We start from the raw sequence: 20,800 nt of genomic DNA on the forward strand, positions 1-20,800 counted from the left end.
TAAATGCTTGATTAATTTTCAAAAGTGAGAACACTCATGTAACCTGCATCCAGATTAAAAACAAAATCACTGGTATTTTCTAATTTCCATTACATTTTCTTCTTTAATTACACATGGTAATTTAGAAGTGTTCTTAAAAACTATATTTGGGCTCAGTGACGTGGCGGGGGGGGGGGGGGCAGGCCCAGGGCGTGGCAGTCTTGGTGGTGGCGGCAGAGCTAGAGCAGAGCGGAGCCACCACGGGGGCCTGGCTGAGCACGCTGGGCCACGTGGTCCTCTCCCCAGTCTGGTTCCTGTACAGCCTGCTCATGAAGCTGTTCCAAAGCTCCACCCCAGCCATCACCCTCGAGAACCCGGACATCAAGTACCTGCTGCGGCTGATTGACAAGGAGGTCATCAGCCTTGACACCTGATGGTTCCACTTTGCTCTACCGTCGCCCCAGCACATCCTGGGCCTCCCCATAGGGCTAGCACATCTACCTCTCGGCTCGAATTGATGGGAACCTGGTCATTCGGCCCTACACGCCCGTCTGCAGTGATGACAAGGGCTTTGTGGACCTGGCCATCAAGGTTTACTTCAAAGACACCCACCCCAAGTTTCCCGCTGGAGGGAAGATGTCCCAGTACCTGTAAAGCATGAAGATTGGAGGCACCATTGAGTTCCGAGGCCCAAATGGGCTGCTGGTCTACCAGGGCAAAGGAAAGTTTTCCATCTGTGCGGACAAGAAATCCAACCCTGTCATCAAGACGGTGAAGTCTGTGGGCATGCTTGCAGGAGGAACGGGCATCACCCCAATGCTGCATGTGATCCGCGCCATCATGAAGGACATGGATGATCACACCGTGTGCCACCTGCACTTTGCCAACCAGACTGAGAAGGACCTCCTGCTGTGGCCGGAGCTGGAGGAACTGAGGAACGAACATTCTGAGTGCTTCAAGCTCTGGTACACGGTGGACAGAGCCCCTGAAGCCTGGGACTACAGCCAGGGCTTCCTGAACGAGGAGATGATCCGGGACCACCTTCCGCCCCTGGAGGAGGAGCCGCTGGTGCTGATGTGTGGACCCCCGTGCATGATCCAGTATGCCTGCCTGCCCAACCTGGACAGTGTGGGCCACCCCAAGGAGCGCTCCTTCACCTTCTGATGGGCGGGCCCGGGCCGCTGGCTCCGCCCCACACTCACCGTGCCCTGTCCGCACCCACCCCTCCTGCTGTTGTCTGTTAACACCACTCTTCCCCACATCTCCTGCTGCGGCCGGGTTCAGCCTGGCCTGCCCGTGCCTGGGAGGTCGCCCCGCTGGGCTGGTCCCCAAGGGGCCCCTTTGGGAGCAGGGCTCTGTTAGAGGTGGGCCGCTGTCAGCCACCTTTAGGGCAGATTCCTGTCTGGGCCTCACTGGAGATGCCCTTCCCCACCCCCTCTTGGCAGGGGCTGCTGGGTGAGAGGCTGCCTCGACCCCAGGGTACAGCAGGCCCAGCCAGCAGGGAGTTGCGCTCTCCCTGGGGCTGGAGTAGGAGGAGGGGGCTGGCCGAGGGCCCTTCCAAAGCCTCAGCATTTCCCCAAAACACCCAAACGTTCGGGCAGCTTTGGAAGCTCCAAGCAGTCGACCTCTGATTGACCAGCTTGGGGTCCCGGGCTGCCAGCCCTGATGGCAGAGCTAAGACGATGTATTTATCCCTCTGTCCCAGACCCCCCTCCTGCTGCCCTCACCCCAGGTGGGGGAGATTTTGAGCAGAGCCTCTTGTCTGAGGGATATTCTCAGTGGCCTCGACGTTGCCTTTAGACCACAGCGTGTCAGCCTCTTGCATATCGGCTTTTTAGAGTCATTTTTATGAGCAAACATAACATTGAAGTAAAACTTTGCTAATTTGGAGAAAAAAAAGAAAACTAATTATATTTGTAAATATTTTAAAGAAATTCATTTGTTGTTGAAGTCTAACTCAATTCTCTTGAGAATTCCTTAGAGAATGTGGACTCTAATACCAAGAATTCTTGGGCATTTGTGAAAAGTGTTTCAGGGTCTAGTACACTTTTTTTTTTTTTTTTGCCTGAAGTCTATTTGGTCTTATATTAATATAACTATAACTACATGAGGTTTATTTTGGTATCGGTTAGCATTATTTTCCTTTTAACTGTGTTGTGTACTTATATTTCAGGTGTATATTTCACAAACAGGATATAGCTGGATTTTGTATCTTAAACTAGCAGGTTTGCTTCGTTTACATTTATTGTGATTCCTAACATTTGGATTTATTTCTACAATCTTATTTTGTGGTTTCTATGGCACAGTATGAAAAGTTGTGCAGTTTTAAGTGTTATTATTAAAAGATTCTTAGGACACCTTGTATTTATCCTGCTTTTTCATGCTCCTCTCTCCTTTCCTGTTGGTTTGTTAAAATTTTCTTTAAACCGTTTCCCAACCACTGGTTTGGAAGTTATACAAGATATAGCTTTTTTAGACTTTAGTCCATCTTCTTCCCAAACAGTATAAAGACCTTGGGAGGTATCGATGCCAACTGCCTATCTATTTTGCAGGATGCTGTCCAGAATTTTAGTTGTACCTTATGTTACTACTCAGACATTACTAACTCATCATTACCACTGCTTTATACAGTCAATGATAGTTTAGATATTCCCAATGTTTTCCAAGCTTTTTCAGCAATCCTCCTCAAGTCTCTTTCCTTCCTCCTGCATTGAATCCTTTTTTTTTTTTTTTTTTTTTTTTTTTTTGTTGGCGGTGTTGGGTCTTCATTGCTGTACACGGGCTTTCTCTAGTTGTGGAGAGCGGGTGGCTACTCCTTGTTGCGGTGCGCAGGCTTCTCATTTTGTGGTGGTTTCTCTTGTTGTCGAGCACGGGCTCTAGGTGCATGGGCTTCAGTAGTTGCAGCACGCAGGATTCAGTAGTTGTGGCGCACGGGCTTAGTTGCTCCGTGGCATGTGGGATCATCCCAGACCAGGGCTCAAACCTGTGTCCCCTGCATTGGCAGGCAGATTCTTAATCACTGAGCCACCAGGGAAGTCCTGAATCTCCTTCTTGTTGTACGCCAAGTTGCTTCGTGAGGGTCTGCTATTGTCAAACTTCTAATTTTGTTCTTTTGCTGGGCACAGAATCGGTCATCACAGATTAGTCATCTTCTCTCAGCAATTTGAGCCTATTCTTTATCTTCTGACTTCCATTCTTGCAGTTGTGAAACCAGCTCTCAGCCTAATTGCTTTTTTCTTTTGTGTGTGTGTTGTGTGTTTTTATCTTCTTTGGATTGTTTTTTATGATCTTCACTGAGTCTCTAATGTTCTGCATTTTGACTGTGATGTTTTTTAGTTTTAGACTTAGGTTTGTTTATCCTGATTTGGGCTCACTGGTTTCCTGAATCTGAGAATGTAAAGATTTTACATTTAAAATGTTTAATTTTGGAAAATTCTGGTCATTGTCTCTTTGTATATTGTGGCCCCCCCAGGGTCTTCTGGAGGGAGGCCACCAGGGCTTGCTGCAGATGTGGGCATGAGAGTGAGGGGTGGGGCATTAAGGGTACCTGCAAGGGCTTTGGCCTGAGCCCTGGGCCAGGGCAACGTCCTTTACTCCACGCAGTAGAAGGCCAAGATTCCACTCAGGCTGATGCCCACTAGACCTCCAAGGAGGAGCTGGGTGATATGGGAGAGGGAGAAGAAGACACAGCCCTTGAAGGCAAGAGGGTGTGGGCCAGGCAGGGCCACCAGCGTTGGAAGGACAGTGGGTGCAGTGCCTGCAGTGGGAAGACAAGCTCCTCCTGCCCATGTGCCCACCATGATCCCCTCTATGGACCAGGCAGCGGTTCTCAGACTCCAGTGCGTGCACGAATCACATGTAGAGCCTGTTAACCAGTCTCCTGGGCCCCATCCCGAGACTCTGCCTCAGCAGGTCAGGGTGGGCCTGTGAACCTGCATTTGTAGTGAGCTCGAAGGGGATGTTGCTGGTACCAGGACCACACTCTAAGGAAGACCACTGGGCTGGGGAGGGATGGGGGCAAACTGTTGGTGATCTGAGGGTTGGGGGTTGTAACAGTCATCTCAGATGGGAGGGATACATTTTGCTCATGTGCTCTCCTCTGTGTGGCCCCCCTAGAAGGGGTGGCCCTGGTGGCCCAGTGCAATGGCTCTGCCGCCCCACTGCCTGTTCCCGTCTTCCCTGGGGGATGTAGGGGCACTGGGAGCTGGTGACACCACACGGAGCCACACATAGGTTGGCGTGAGCCTGCACCTCCCCCTGGTCATCCAGGGGGAGTCAGCACCACGCTGTATCAGACGGAAGGCAGGCAGCATGTTTAATTGGCGGAATTTAATGTACTCATGACACAAACACAGACAGGGTTGAAGGGGGTGGTGTCCAAGCACGGATGTGGATGACCCGTGCGCCCCACCCTCTGAGGCCGGGGGCCCTTCCTGGACCCCACCTCCCCTGGTGGGACAAACACTGATGTGGCTGAGTGACAGCATTGTGTGGCACAGGCTGGCCCTGAGAAGGCGCCTCTGTTGAAGCCTATGCGTCCAGGCCAAGGAGCCTCCAAGGAACAGCCATAAGCTGCAGCCTCCGATCAAAGTGCCAGGTTCCAGCCTGATGTGGGAAGGCGACCCAGCGTCAGCCTCGCTGGGGAGGAGGGCGAGGGACGGGGAGGTCCTGTCCTCGCTAAGTGCTGCCTGAGCGCTCCAGGATGAGGGGCAGGAGGCGTGGACAGTGAAGTTCACGTAAACAGCAACGGACCAAGACAAAAATCCAGGAACACTTAATAAACCTACAACATTCAACAGAACGGCAGCAAAACGGTGGCCCTGCCAGCCCGGCCAGACAGTGGTCTGGTGAGCATTTCCCAATCTTTTTGTGACTAGGAGCTAAACAGCACAGAAGGCTGTATTTGAACTCTGGAGGGAAAGATTTCTTTCCTTCCCTTCAAACTGACTCGGGGGCAAAGAGACGAGACTTCTTGAAGATACGCCTCTTCTGGGAAAAGGGACTTGGGGGATGAGAGTGGCGACGGCACAGCAGGTGCACCTGGAGGAGGAGGGGCCCCTGGGTGGAGCCGGGAGGGTGGCTGGTGTCCAGGGGAGCCCTTCCTTCCGGCAGGCTTGGCAGGTGCTTCCTCCTGGTGCTTCCACCAGGAGCCCCGGTGCCGGGCCGGGAGCGCTGGCCACCATGGCCCCTCACTGGGTCCGGAGCTGGTAATCTAGGAGTGGGGAGGAGGTGTCTGTCGTCTGCTCTGCACCCTGGACCCACCTGCCCCGACCCTGGGGCTGCTCCGTGAGCACCACCCCGGAGACAGCGGCATGCCCACCAGGGACCTTTTCAGCACCCCCGACCTGCCCCACGGGTGGGCCGCACGCACCTCCGTTCTGAGTGATGTAACGAACCCACGGCAGGGCCTGGTAACCGCTCTTCTCGATGATCTTCAGGTAGCGCACCTGGGGCACAGGTACCGGGGCCCTAAGCATGCACACGCCCCCATCCCCCTTCCTGGTCCCCCCTCCGTCATTTCTCCCGGGGCCGGGCTGTGACCAGGAGGGCGAGGGAGGGGGCAAAGGGCCTTGATCTGTCTGAACCTCTCAGAGGCTGAGGGAGGGTGGAGGTACTTCTAGAAGATGCGGCAAAGAGCCAGATGTGCACTCTCGGGCACAGCCCTCCAGCAGATTCCTGGAGAAGGGGTCCCGTCCAGGGTTCTCTTCCCCATGCAGGTTTTCTGCAGAGGTGCCCAGGAAAACGGGTCCCATGGTGGCAAGTGTGTGGATGCTAGAGGCTCAAACTCTAGTTTTGGGGACTGGATGCGTCTCTGAGCTTGGAGCTCAAGCACAGGTCAGGTCTGGGTAGACAACTGTGGGCCTCTTCCCATTAGGGCCGGGCTGCCCTCGGAGACAGGCAGAGCCGGGGAGCACCGCGGAGCCCCGGGACAAGCCAATTAGCACCCTTTCCTAACTGGTTGCACTGATGTCTGTCACCTGCAGCCCTGTGAGCCTGGACTGACACCTGGTCCCGGTCCCTGTGAGGCCCCCCTGGGCCTGTCCATGTCAGCCCTGGCCGCGTGTACCTGGATGCCGGAGGTAGTGAAGTAGGGGATCTCAAACTTGACACTGATCGGGGGCTTGCCCTCCTTGTCCTCCGCCTCCACGCTGGGCAGGCCGAAGTGGGCCCGCATCAGGTACTCCTTGCCGCCCTGGGGGAGAACACCAGGGTGGAGGTGGTCAGGCTGAGGCTCCGGGCAAGCTCAGCCAACGGCTGCCCCTGGAGAATGCCAGGCTGTTGGCTCGGCCACCAAGCCCCTTCCTGTGTGGCCTGCAGTCACCCAGTGCCTTGGCTTCTCCAAAACACTCATACTTGTCCTCCAGGGCTCACGGGCTGCCCGCACCAGCCCCGCTGGGGAGAACTGTTGAATTCTGAGGATGAAGAGAAAATTTCACAAGTTGCCAGGCACAGAAGCCTAGCTGCTTCAAGGGAAATAAGACCAACAGGCCTTGGGAGGGAAGAACAGAGAGGGAGAGCGAGCGCACACAGCGCAGAGGTGGGCTGCCGTGGGACAAGGGCCCTACCTGCCCAGGCCAGAGTCCAGGTGAACACCCCCAGAGCCCAGTGTCAGGAAGGTGTGTGAAAGCAAGAAGGACATGTCAGAATGAAGAAAAGGGAACAGGGAGAGGCAACAAAAATAAGAGACCAAGGTCAGGGGCTGACTGATGAGCTGGCCCCGGGTCTCGCCCCCAAAGGGGGTGGCTCTGGCCCTGGAAGCTGAGCAATGGCTCCAGAGACGGGGCGTGGAGCAGGGCCAGGAATGGCTGGAACCCTCCTCTCGGCACGAGGAGGCAGGAGTCCTGGCCTGGTTGTCCAAGCGCCCGGTGAGTCTCACCCAGAACAGCAGGGAGCGGTGGGAAGCACGGCTCTCGTCACACGTGGGACATGGAGGGTTTTGATCCCCAGGCCTCTGGCAACAGGAGTCACTGCCGACCAGAGCTACTTCTGCATGCCTCGGGCAGGGCACGGCAGGGCAGAGCCACGCCTCCCCAGGGCTGAGCTCATGCTCCCCTGCCCGGGATGAAGCGAGTGGGCAGTCTCTGCTCATCGGTGCACGAATGTGGACTCTGCCTGACTCGGTGCTATGTGCTGAGCGAAGATTCTGGGACAACGAGGGGAGAATAATGTGGTCTCAGCAATAAACGAAGTAGGCAGCAAAGGAATAAAATCAGCTCCATCAGCCTGTGTATGAAACAATAACCTGACCAAAAATCTGAGCCTTATCAAAACAAAGTGGAGGGACTTCCCTGGTGGCGCAGTGGTTAAGAATCCGCCTGCCAATGCAGGGGTCACGGGTTCGATCCCTGGTCCGGGAAGATCCCACACGCCATGGAGCAACTAAGCCCATGCGCCACAGCTACTGAGCCTGTGCTCTAGAGCCCGCAAGCCACAACTGATGAAGCCTGTGTGCTCTAGGGTCCACGTATCTACGTAACTACTGAGCCTGCATGCTGCAACTACTGAAGCCCACGCGCCTAGAGCCCGTGCTCCGTAACAAGAGAAGCTACCGCAACGAGAAGCCCGCGCACCACAACAAAGAGTAGTCCCCGCTCGCTGCAACTAGAGAAAGCCCGCACGCAGCAACGAAGACCCAAACGCAGTCCAAAAAAAAAAAAAAAAAAGTTAAGAGTAGTAATTAAAGAAAAAGCAAAGTGGAAAATGAAAGCAAAACAATATGCAGAGAGGCAGGCCCTCTCTGGGGGGTGGTGGAAGTCTGCAAGCCTACCTTGTGTCAGTCATGTCCATGTAAATGGGTTTACTTCTCCTATTAATGAGAAAGACTTAGAGGTTGGCTCACAGACCAAAACCCAACTCCACACTGTAAAAGCAGAGTGAGAAAGGCTAAACCAGTAGAAAGAATGGGTGAAGGCGTGCCAGCCAAAGTCAAACAAAATAGAGCAGGGCTGCTGCCACAGCAGAGAATTCAGGGCAAAGAATTACAGGTGCAGAGGACGATAGTCCACAATCCTAAAGGCTATTCTTATGATCCATAGGGAGGATACAATAGATAGGAGTATCTATGCACCAAATAACATGGCAGCAACTTTTGTTAAGCAGATGCTACAAAAGAGGAGAAGAGAACCAGAGGAAGGCAGAGCTGGCCCAGCTCTCTGTCTGACTGATGCTGTCATGGCATCATGGCAGACCTCATGGCACATGTGTCAAATTCTCTACCCCAGTAACAGAGGCCCTATCTTCTTCTCAACTACATATGGGATATTCACAAACTCTGACCTTCTATTAGTGCACAATGAACACTTCAATAAATTCTAAAAGTAGAAACAGCATGAATAACATTCTCTGGTCTCAAAGCACCAAATTTATAGTGAAGACAAAATGGAAAAAACCCCTTGACCAGGAAATTCAAACAAAACAAAACTAAACAAAAAAAAACACTCTCCATTCAATTACAGAATTTCTAGATAATATCAAATATTACATGCAAGATCTATGGGCTATACAGCTAAGGCAGGGTTCAGAGGAACATTTGTGGCTTAAATATTCATTTATAGCAATACAAGTTTTAAAACAAAATAATCAAATTAAAATACATAACTTGAAAACTAGAGCAAAGAAAGGATGAAGAAACTAAAATTAAACACTTATAAAACTGAAAACTATTACAACAAATAAACGAAAAAGTGAATCTGGAAAAAAAATACGCAAACCACCAGGTAACCTTATCAAGGAAAAAAGAAGGCACGAGTACGCAAAATAAGATATAACAAGGGAGAAGTAATTGTCATAAGAGAAGGGGAAAAAAAGACACCAATTTTCTACAACTCTGTGTAGACAAATTTGAAAACCTGGTTAGGGTGGATAATTTTGTAGAAAAATACAATTTACCTAAACTGACTCCAACAGAAATAGAAACTCTAAATGGTCTAATTTCCACAGATGAGTTAGAGAAAGTAACAGAGATACAGATGGTCACACAGCCAAATTCTACCAATCCTCTCAAGGCGAGATGATCTCAAGGCTACTTAAACTGTTCTGCATCATGGAAAAGGGAGACAAAAAAATAATGAAATGGGTACAATATTGATACCTGATAGAGACTGTACCAGAAAAAAAAATCAATCTCAGTTATGAATCTCAATGTAAAAATCCTACATACAATGTTAACCAACAGGATTAATAGCACATTAAAGAGAAAATAGATCACGATCAAGTGGAGCTTGCCAGAATGCATGGATGGTTCAAGATCCATCCTATATTAATACAGGAACTTACAGACACTGAAGAGGCGTTTGGGTAAATTCGCTGGCCATTTGTGCTAAAAACACAGTAAAGGGGACTTCCCTGGTGGGACAGTGGTTAGGACTCTGCGCTCCCAATGCAGGGGGCCCGGGTTTGATCCCTGGTCAGGGAACTAGATCCCACACGCATGCAGCAACTAACAGTTCGCACGCAGCAACTAAGAGTTCGCATGACACAACTAAGGAGCCCGTGTGCTGCAACTAAGGACCCCGCCTGCCACAACTAAGACCCTGCGCAACCAAATAAAAATAAATAAATATTAAAAAAAAACAAAAAACAGTAAAGTAGGACTGAAGTGAATTGTAGCCCAAAGCAGCAACACACTTAAGAGGGGAAACCCTGCCAGCTCCAGTTGGGGGCAAAGCCAGGAGGCTGCTCTCTCCACCGCCATTTACAGGCAATGGAGACAGCAAGTGAAGCAGTGAGACGCCAGAAGCCATAAGGTGCCCAAGAATGGGAGACGAAAAGGGGAAACTGCATCTGGCTGCAAACAGTATGGAAGAATATCTAAAAACCCATGAGAATTGAAAGAAAAACTACCACAAACAAAAAATTTAGTAAGGTACCAGGACACAAAATTACCATACAAATGTTAGCAACCTGTTGTAAGATATAATGGAAGAGAAGACCCCGTTTACCAAAACATCAACTTAAAAATTATCCTAATGAGAAATGTGCAAAACCAGAAGAGATCCTTGGGGTGTCCTGGAGGCAAGGAGTGTTCTGTGGCTTTTATCCGGTTCAGTTGTGTTCACTCTGAGGAAATTCACTGAGTTGTGCACATATCACTTGTTACTTTTCTGCATGTTATATTTAAATAAAAGTACCTTTATGAGTGTGTTTCATGTTTGGTAATTGCAATCATTGTTGCTTTTGTTGTGGTCATCCATGGACAATGCTTGGTGTCAGTCTATTTATCTCTTGTAAAAATAAAATACAGTGTGTGTGTGTGAAAAAAAATAAAAAATAAAAAATAAAATCTAACTGGTGGCTACACTAAAAAAAAAAAAAAAAAAAAGTACCTTTAAAAACAATGGGAAAGGCCATATGAGGTATATATAAGGTAAGCATTAAAACATTCCCAAAAGGCACAAAGGTGAGACTGGGACAAGGCTATTGATAGGATAATTCGGCCTCAAAAACGTGTTAATCCTTCCCAATTAACTTAACAAATTTAGTGCAAACAAACTGATTCTAAAATTTATAAGAAAAATGAAACAAGCAAGAGTTGCCAGGAAACAGACAAGCAGTGGGGTTGTGGGGAGTTACGACGGTGGGGGTAGGGTTGGCCCTACCAGATGTTAAAACATAAAGTTAAAATGTGGCTTTGCGGCATGGAGAGACAGACAAGAGGATACCCAGAAAGAGACCTAATGCTGCATGAAAATTTGATTTTTGAAAAACACGGCATTTCAAACCACTGGGGAAAAGATGGGACTCTTTAGTAAATGATGTTAGGAAACTGGATAGCCATGTGGGAAAAGATAAAGTTGGATCTGTATGTCACCCATTTACCAGACTGTGCTCCAAAAGGACCTAAAGTCTAAGGTGAAAAATACTACTGTCCTCGTTCTAGAAGCAAACATGGGTGAATTGCTTTATAGCCTGGAATGGGGAAGCCTTTCAAATCATGACTTAAATTCCAAACACAATAAAAGAAAAAGACTGAGAAATGTGACTACATTAAACAACAATTAAAAGAAGAAGCAATCAAAAAGGTTACACAGCAAAAAACACCAGAAGCAAAGTCAAAAGACAAACACCAAACACTGAGAAATACCATTTGCAAATGATATCAAAGAAAAGGTACTAATCTTGCCCATGTGTAAACAGCTTTTGGAAACTAAGAAGAAAATGAGCAAACTTGATAGAGAAGTGAGCAAGAGACAGCTACGACAGTTTCCAGAGAAAGAGGCACAAACAGTCCTCTGAGACATGGAAAAGGTGCTCCACCTTGTTTATCATGAGGATGGCAACGGCCGCACCCTGAGTCGGCACAGCCGCGTACCCATCTTCCAGTCCCAGGGCACTCTTCCCACAAACCCAGACTCAAGTGCTCCAAATCCTGAACACAAGCCAGGTGGCTCTACCAGCCTGTGGGCCGGGGCAGGAAGTGCTCTACCTTCCTGGAGCTGGTGCTGGATTCCCATGAGGCTCTGGCCCCAAGGTGGTCTGTTCCCCAGGAGGGAAGCTGAGTTCTAAACAGGAGTGTCAGAGGGAGAAAGAAGGAGGGAAGAGAGGGAACCCTGCCGTGACTCTTAAGACAGGCCAGTTCACACACAAGAGGAAGGTGGAGTGCCCCCCTACCCTGGGCCCCGGCCCCGCCCCTGCCCCAGCCAGGCTGAGCCGAGCCGGCCTCTGCCCATGCCTGTCTGGAGGCGGTGCCCCGCCGAGAAGGGTGCTCACCGGGAAGGACTTGATGGACCACACAATCTCACTGTTCTCGGGGACCCACTTGACGCTCCCCACTGTCGTCTTGAACTTGGGTGAGTCGGCATCGTTGGGCACGGGGATGTGGATCTCCACGTTGTTGGCTGTTGACCGCCGCTTGAACTGGCTCTTGGCCTGGAGACGAGGCCGATGTGGCCAAGGTTGTGGCGGGCGAAGGTGAGACAGCCTGGCTCCCACCCAGCCTGCTCCCACAAGGGCCACATGCCCCTTGGCCTGGCCTCTGGGAGTCCCCCCCCCCCAGCACCAAGCTGACCCCCACGCCCTCTTCCCGCCCCCTGAGGTTTTCCTTAAGCTCAACTCCGGACAGTCAGTCTCTGCCCTCCTGTCCCCTTGGCCTTTGGGACTCCCGATCCCTCCCTCTGGCCCTGGCCTCCAGGGAAAACGTCTGTGTGACCAGGGCTGGCCTGGGCTAGACGAGGTGACTGAGTGGCAGGAGTGCTCCACCTGGACACTTGGTCACAGGCCACTGCCACGGTGGCCGCACACAAGACCTGGGCAGTGTGTCCTCCCTGTGCCCAAGGCCCACGCTGTGCATGAGCTCACAGTGAGGCAGCACGGATGACAGCCACAGGCCTCACCCCCTGGACAGGTGTCACAGAGCCCCAGCATGCCCCCAGTCCTGGGTTAGGACCCTGTGCCAAAGGCCCCGGACAGGCCAGAGATACCAGAAGGCCTGCACCAGGCGGGGAAGCCCAAATCCCCCCTCTTACGGCCCGCACGCCTGGCTGATGCTGCGTGCAGGATGCACACGCACCTTGATCATGTACTCGATGCGGCTGTGGGAATGCTTTTCAATCACGGACTCGATCCAGATCAAGGGCTTGACCTGTCGGGGAGAGTGAAGATGGCGCTCACAACCAGTCATTTTACAAAGCCCTGTTTCACAGAGGGGAAACTGAGGGCAAGGGACCACTGGGCCAGGTGTGAGCCCAGCACACTGCTGCTCGGGGCTCCACAGCTGGTGCCAGGATGGGTCAGAGCATTAGAGAAAATGCAGAAAACATCACCGAGGACGCTCTGGTGGGGATGCCTGGGAAAGGGGCAGTGGTGCCAAAGGCCCCTCAGTTCAGAAAGTTCAGAGCCTTGCATTGTCAAACAGGCTCCTTGGAGCCCAGGCTGCTCGTGGGGAGCCGTGCCCATCCTGGGCATCACCTCACAGACGTGAGACTCGCTGGGACGGGGACGGCTCCCAGCCAGCAGGGAAGAGGAGGGAGGCTGCCCCAGGGGAGGAGCAGGGGTGGGGGCCTGGGGGCCCTCTTGGCTGGCGGCTGGTGCACTCACATGGGTGTTGAGGCGGTAGGACATGAGCTCGAACTCGCCATCAGGTGGGATGAAGGAGATGGTGCGGTCGTTCTCAAAGCGAGAGAGCCGCACACACTGGTGGAACTTCACGTCCTCCAGCTCCACGGACTTGCTTTTGCCACCTGAGGGGAGGTGGGGGTGAGGGCGGGACAGTCCTTAGGCCCCCCAGGCCACTCTCTCAGCAATGCTCCCACTGTCTGGGGTCCACTCCTGACAGAGCACAGCAGAGCTGCCCCCAAATCTGTGAGAGTATCTTGGCCACGAACACCAAGGGGGCCGGCTTCTGAGGCAGCCACGCCCCATCTCTCCTCACCCCCCTGGAAACCCCATCATGTCCCGAGATTGGGCTGAGGGCAGGGCTAGTAGGCCTAGTTCACACTGAGTCCCCAGCCAGGGTTGCTGCCTGGGACGTGTTTGCTGAATGATTAACAGACCCCACTGGGGGTGCTCGGTGATGACTTGGGGCCCCCTGAGGGCCCCGGTCCTGTCATCCCTGGGGTCCTGTCTTGGTTTCCCAGCCCAGAGAGGCTGTGTGGGTTGAGCTCAGTCCTGAGAGCGCAGCTGCTCTGATGGGCTAACGTCAGAGAGGCCCTCACTAGCGATGCTGCAGACGTAACTATGACAACACGCGCCACTGCTCCGGCCGCCGGTGGACCTGTGGTTGGCGGGGAGGTTGGTGGTCCAGTTTGCAAACACGGAGCCCCAGCCAGCCTGGGCTCCTGAGGCCGCTCTAGCCATGCCCCACCATGGGAAGTGCTACATCCAGGCCAGGCAGCGCATGCTCGAACCACTGTATGTGGCTTTTGAACAGCCCAGACCCAGCGCCAGAGGTGAGGGCAGAAACTGGGCCTGGGAGGGGAGAGCGAGCCCCGCGGTACCTTCCAGCAGGTGGAGGTGAGGACCTGTGGCATGATGTTCCACGCGCTTTGGCAGCTACGGTACTCACCTGCACCTCTGGCCCTCGGAGCAACAAGGGGGCTTGACTTGGGGATTTTCACTCTCCCATGTCCTCTAAGTCCAGGTGTTAGTTTATTCGTTTTCACAGTTGTCTCGTAAACAACGTGAAAATGTTTCTAAGCCAAGTGCTTGAGATGAACTTGTTCATCACGCAGGTGAACAGTCCCTCAGCTGCCCCAGGGGTGAAACCTGGGCCCTGGTGGCATACTCACGGCCCGTGTTGTCGAAGAGAACCTTGTCGTTGAGGCCCAGGCGCAGCTCAGGCATGCCCGACAGGAAGACCCGCATCTTGATGGAGCCCACAATCTCACTGCGTAGGACGTTACCGTTGGCGCTGACCTAGGGGGTGGGAGGAGGGGGTGAGGGGAGGCCCCACGCACCGGTCACTGTCCCCCACACGCTGTGTGACCCTCCCGGCCACTCCCGTTCTCGAAGCCCTTCTCACTGTCCCCTGAGCTGGGGAGGCAGTGCCAGGCCAGGCCAGGGAGGCAGACACTTACAGGTCCCACCTTCTAGGCCTCAGGCCACACGAGGCTCCTCCCTCTCAGATGGGCCAGGCGATACTGTGCCTGGAATCCTCTCTGAGGGCTCTACTCTAAGTTGCTCTTGGGATGCCCGGGGCAGACCTGGTGGCTTGAGGCCGCGTGCTCCGCTGGCCCAGGCAGGGACTCTACCAGGTCTGCTCATCTGCTGGGCTCTGTGGGGCTCTCTTGGAGCAGGCCAGACTCACTTTCCTGGAAATCTCTGTTTCTCCATGTGGGGCCTGGCAAAGCCCCTAGGGCTTGTTGAAGACGGAGCTCCCTGGGCCCTGCTCCCAGGGCTGCCCGGATGTCTGATAACCACTGATGCAAAATAACAATACACTTAAGCAAATACAATCACAGCTATAACACTGACTGAGCAGCTCCTCCTCAACAGGGCGGGGCTGTGACTTGGGCGACCTTTTAACTCCTGTGCAAACCGGAAGGCATCTGAGAGTGCAACTAAAAATCACAGCAGGACGATGGGCAAACCCGGAGACTGTCCTCAGGGAGCCAGGCTGCTGGAGCACCTCTCCTTGGGCCCATTTTAGAGACGAGGACACTGAGGCACAGAGAGGATGCCACACGCCGAGGGCACAGAGTGGCTGGCAGAGGTGCTGGGGCCACAGCCTGGACCACCACCCCGCAGTGCCATTCTGCACGAGGCCACATCCACACCAGCAAGTGAAACAGAGGGCTACAAACTCAGAGGCCCTAGGGCCATATGGGCCGTTCCTTGGAGGGCCCGAGTTTCCGATTTCTGCAGAGAAGCAGGAAAATCTGTCCAGTCTTTAACTCAGATGTCTGGAAGTAACTTGTGCACACATGAAAGCCCTTCGCCTCTGAGGGAAGTGGAGAACTGAGGCGCCATGTGGACGACGACCCCGAGAAAGGCACAAAACAGGACAGAAGGCCCTGCAGGGTGTGGCTCTGTCACTTCCCGTCGCTCACTATACTCTGACCACGCTGGCCTCTCGCTGTCCTCGCCTCAGCAGGCAGCAACCTGACCCCGCAGCACACAGAAGCCGCTTCCCCCTCTGCCTCTCGCCAGCCCTGTCTGCCTGTCCACCCATCCTGTCTGCGCTCTGGCGAGGGGCCATGGCAGGCTGCTCACTGCTGGGTCCAGCACGAGGACAGTGCCTGGGGCAGCGGGCACTCGGTGAGCCCGTGCAGACATGGCCCTTCGCCCCTGGGCTCTGGGCAGCTGGCACTACCACCTGCCTTCCTCTGCGGGTCCTCCGTGTTCCCCCCGACAGTCTGCCCTTAGACCCCCTTCTCTGGGGGGCTATCTCCCCTTGGGGAGTTGGGACTGCACCGCCCTCTATAGCTGAACAATGGGAAAGAAGGCTCAGGAAGTGGAGACAAAAGCCATGCAGCCTCTAAGGCTAATCCTGGCCCTCTGGGCAGCAACCAGGACGGTGCTGAGGCGTGACTGGCAGCCCAAAGCTGGTGCCTTCCCCAGGGTGGGCGTAGAGGAGATGTTTGCCGGGGGATCGGCTGCCTAATTATACTAGTACAACAAGATTTTCAGAATCTGGAGGCCAATGTTGACTCTGAAGGCCGCCAGTTCTGCAATCAGACTTAGGAAGGTGTGTTCCAACATGCCTGGGATGTCCATACCTGCCTCTTGCTGCTCCTTGTATGGAAGAACAGTGGTCCTTGGGCAGTGCCATGTGTAGGGACACACTGTGGCTGGGACGCCCCTGAACTCCCAGCACTTTCCCAGGCAGTTGTTTATAAGCTGCTCCCTGGGATTACTTCTCCACCTTAGGACAACCTACAGCCATGTTCTGGGCTCAGTAAACAATTCAGACGAAGGTCCTCAGGCAGGAGGGGAACACAGTGAGTGAGGCCACTGTCTTGCCTCATGGCTTAGTAAGACAGCAAATACATTTATATTCAGTCCACTGGGAGAATCTTTTCGGAAAGCACTGTTACTTAGCAATTGCATGTCTGGGAACTCGGCCCTCCAGAAATCCTGCCCAGATAAGGGAGATGCCCAAGCACACAACTGAGGATGAGCAATCATGCTCATTTCTGCACTGGCTGTAACAGTCAGAAATGGGCACACCTAAGTGGCCCACATGACTGGATTGGCCCAGCCAATCCTTGTCTGCCCAAGTAATGGGAGTGAGGCCCTCTCCCGTGTGGTGACAGGCAGGTTGCAGGTGAGATGGAACTGGCTTGCATCACCCTTTCTCTACCACTGACTACAGCTATAAAACCTGGGCAGGAGGCATGGGCAACTACTGGAAGACTGAAAAGGTGGATCTGGGAGGAGCCGACTGAATGAGCAGTTCTCCCTACCCCCCTACCCATGTGAAAGTGCAGCAGAAACCTGGAAGTGGAACCAAGAAGTACAGTGCAGTCAGAGCTTGTGCAAGCCTCTGGCTCTAGCTCCAGGGCCAGAAGGGGAACTCCTGCCGCTCAGAAGGAGTATGGAAATCCCTCATTTACCCCCTTTTCTCTGTTTTCTCACGTCCCAGGCCCTAGGCAATTCAGCTGCCTTTCCAAGACGGTGGGGGCAAACCCAGGATTTCAGCCCAAGTGCAGACAAGCATGAGAGTAGGGATCTAGAGCCCCAAGTTTTTGGCCACAGAACCAAAAAGGGAAGCCCCCAGCCAGAAAGCACCAGGTAGAGAGCAGAGAGTGAAAGGTTCAGGTAAGCAACCTCATGAAGTTGTTTATGTCTCCAGATCTCTCTAGAACCAGGCGTGCATGGATATGATCTTAATTAGCACGCCAAAGACATCAAGAACCAAACTCTCCCCAGTCCCTGACGGACCACTGGGCAGTGCATATTTGGGATAGACTTAAATAGCAAAGGGCACAAAGGCTTTGAGAACTGAACTGATACTCATGGCCCATAGATTGGGGGTTGAAACTTGTGGCCTGAACCTAACCAGGACAACTGTCAGCTAAAACAAACAAACAAACAAAATCAACATTTTCTGTATAATTTAAATAAGACCTAGAATCTTACCCCAGGATATAATCTAAAATTACTCAGCATACAAAGAACCACGAAAATTTCAGCTCACATGGAAAATACAATCAACGGACACCAACAATGATATGGATATTGGGATTATCTGACAAGACATTAAATAGCTAGGATAAAAACTGCAAACACTCTTGCAACAAATGTCAAACTGGAAAGTCTTGGGAAAGAAACGACTATAAGAAGAAGAATCAAATGAACATTTTAGAACTGAAAAATAAAATAACAAATAAATCACCGGATGGGCTTAATAGCAGAATGGAGATAACATAGGAAAGGGTCAGTGAACTTGAAAGCAGATCAATAGGACTTATCCAATCTAAACAATAGAGAGAAAAAAAGATGGAATAGAATGAACAGAGCCTCAGAGACCCTTGGGACAATAACAAAAGGTCTAACATTTATGTCACTAGAGTCCAGACAGAAATGAGAAAGAGTGAAATGGTGAAAACATATTTTAAGAAATAATGGATGAAAACATCCCGAGTTTGGTAAAATACATAAATCTACAGATCCAAGAAGCTGAACAAGCCCCAAACAGTAGGAATCCAAAGCTATCCATACCTAGACACATCATAAGCTATCTGCTGAAAACTAAAGACAAAGAAAACATGTGGAAAACAGCCAGAGAAAAACAACACATTACCTACAGGGGAATACCGATTCGAGTGACAGTGGATTTTCATCAGAAACCATGGAGCCCAGAAGGAAGTGACACAACATTTTTAAGGTACTAAAAGAGAACTGTTAACCCAGAATTTGATATCCAGTGACAATATCCTTTTGGAATCAAGATGAAATAAAGACATTCTCAGATGAAGGAAAACGAAGGGAATCTGTAGCCAGTAGGCCTGTTTTGAAAGAATTGCTAAAAGAATCTTTTTAGATGGAACTGAAATTGTACCAGAAGGAAACCTGGAAAATTGGGAGTGAGGGGAGAGCAACAGAAATAGTAAATATCTAGGTAAATATGGTAGAGAGTCTTCTTCTTTTTGTCCTCTTGAGTTCTTTAAAGTATGTTTGACAATTGAAAGCAAAAATTTTAACACTGTCTGATATGGTTTTCAATGTATATAGAAGAATATATAGGACAACTCTATAAGAGGGTAGTAAAATTTCTAAATTCCAATTGAAGCTGTAAAATATTAACTCTAAGTAGAGTATTTTATAGCAACCACTAAAAAAACTATACGAAGAAAAAAAAGATAGAGTGAAGAAACAAAATGGAACACTACAAATGTTCAAGAAGATCACAGAAAGATAGGAAAAGGAAACAAAGGAATGAAAAACAGAAGGCAAGTAATAAAGTGGTATATTTTAATCCAAGCAAGTTAGCAGTTACAGTTAAGTATAAATGCTCTAAATATATAAAAGACAGAGACTGTCAGAATGGATTTTAAAAAATGAATAAATTATATGTTTTCTACAAGATATATGACACAGGTTAAGTTAAAAGTAAAAGGATTAAAAAAAAAAGGAGTAAAAGGATAGAAAGACATATACCATGTTAACACTAATCAAAAGAATTCTGGAGTGACAATATTAATAGCAAAACAGACCTCAGAGCAAAAAAATTATCAGGAATAAAGAGGGGCATTATATAATGATAAAGGGGTCAGTTCACCAAGAAAACAGAAGAATCCTAAATCCATTTGCACCTAATAGCAGAACTTCAAAATATGTGAAGCAAAGACACAGACAAATTCACAATTATAGCTGGAGATCTTAATGCTCCTCAGTAACAGGTAGAACCAGTAGACAGAAAATTAGCAAGAATTGCTAGAAGAATTGAACAATGCCATTAACCAACTGGATTTAATTGGTATTTACAGAACACTCTCTCCAACAAGAGCAGGATATACATTTTTTTCAAGGGTACGTGGAACATTCACCAAGATAGACCATATTCTGGATCATTAAAACAGACCTTAACAAACTTTAAAGAACTGACAGTATATAAACTATATTCTCAGAGAGTAATAGAATTAAATTAAAAATCAATGACAGGGAATTCCCTGGTGGTCCAGTGGTAAAGAATCCGCCTTACACTGCCAGGGACGTGGGTTCGATCCCTGGTCAGGGAACTAAGATCCCACGTACCACAGGGCAACTAAGCCCGCGTGCCACAACTATTGAGCTTGCGCGCCTCAACTAGAGAGCCTGTGTGCCTCAAACTACAGAGCTCAGGTGCTCTGGAACCTGCGCGCCACAACTACAGAGCCCATGCGCCCTGGAGCCTGGGCGCCACAACTAGAGAAGAGAAAACCTGCACGCCACAAGTACAGAGAAGCCCGTGCGCCGCAATGAAGATCCCACATGCTGCAACTTAGACCTGATGCAGCCAAAAATAAGTAATAAAAAAATATATATAAATAAATAATAAATAAATCTTAAAAAAAAAATCAATGACAACAAGATAACAGAAAAACCTGCAAACATTTAGAAATTAAACAACACTTTTATTAAATAAGCCATGGGTCAAAAGAAAGTCTCAAGGGAAATTTGAAAATATCTTGAACAAAAATGAAAATCCAAGATATCAGTGTAGGACACAGCTAAAGTAGTGCTTAGACAGAAATTTATAGCATTAAATGTTTATATTAGAAAAGAAGAAAGTTTCAAATTAGTATCTTTAGTTTCCACTTTAAGAAACTAGGAAAAGAAGAGCAAAATAAGCCAAAGTCATGAGGAAGAAAATATTAGAGATAAGAGCAGAAATCACTGTGATTGAAAACAGAAAAATAATAGAGGAAATCAATGAAATCAAAAGCTGATTCTTTGTGAAAATCAATAAAACAGATAAACCTCTCATAAGGTTGATGAAGAGAAAAGAAAGACAACATAAATTACCAATATCAGAAATGAAAGAGAGGGTATCAGTACAGACCCTGTACACATGAAAAAGGTAATAAAGGAATACTATAAACAACACTGTGCATATAAACTCAGTGACTTAGATGAAATAGATCAATTTCTTAAAAACAGCAAACTACCAAAACTCACTCGAGATGAAACAGAAAACCCAAATAATCCTATAACCATTAAATAATTGAAATTCGTACTGAAAAATATTCTGAAAAAGAAATCTCCAGGCTCAGATAGTTTTGCAGGTGAATTCTACCAAATAAAATAAAAAATAAGCAATTTACAATGGCTTCCAAAAAATGAAATACTTAGGTATAAATCTAACAAAAAATTTGTACATGGTAAAAACTAGAAAATGCTGATGAAAGAAATCAAAGATGACCTAAATATATAGAGAGAGACATACTGCACTCATGGATTG

General features: G+C 49.9%; 1 protein-coding gene and 1 pseudogene across 2 annotated transcripts in view; one reads left to right on the forward strand and one right to left on the reverse strand.

Moving 5' to 3' along the window:
* The first annotated feature begins 248 nt into the window (after positions 1-248).
* Positions 249-1,143, forward strand: LOC137758761 (NADH-cytochrome b5 reductase 3 pseudogene; annotated as a pseudogene).
* Positions 1,144-4,293: 3,150 nt separating this feature from the next.
* The window catches only part of AP1M1 (adaptor related protein complex 1 subunit mu 1), a 30,244-nt gene continuing 13,737 nt past the window's right edge, over positions 4,294-20,800 (reverse strand). For both annotated transcript variants that reach the window (XM_068536806.1, XM_068536805.1), the window contains exons 6-12: positions 14,205-14,331; positions 13,015-13,157; positions 12,488-12,559; positions 11,689-11,847; positions 6,047-6,172; positions 5,351-5,426; positions 4,294-5,191 (exon numbers count right to left, since the gene is read on the reverse strand). In XM_068536806.1, coding sequence (XP_068392907.1) covers positions 5,169-5,191; positions 5,351-5,426; positions 6,047-6,172; positions 11,689-11,847; positions 12,488-12,559; positions 13,015-13,157; positions 14,205-14,331 — 726 coding nt within the window. In that variant the 3' untranslated portion in view covers positions 4,294-5,168. The remainder of the gene's footprint in view (positions 5,192-5,350; positions 5,427-6,046; positions 6,173-11,688; positions 11,848-12,487; positions 12,560-13,014; positions 13,158-14,204; positions 14,332-20,800) is intronic.

This window comes from Eschrichtius robustus, chromosome 2, assembly GCF_028021215.1.
Source record: "Eschrichtius robustus isolate mEscRob2 chromosome 2, mEscRob2.pri, whole genome shotgun sequence".
In the NCBI taxonomy this organism is placed as follows: Eukaryota; Metazoa; Chordata; class Mammalia; order Artiodactyla; family Eschrichtiidae; genus Eschrichtius; species Eschrichtius robustus.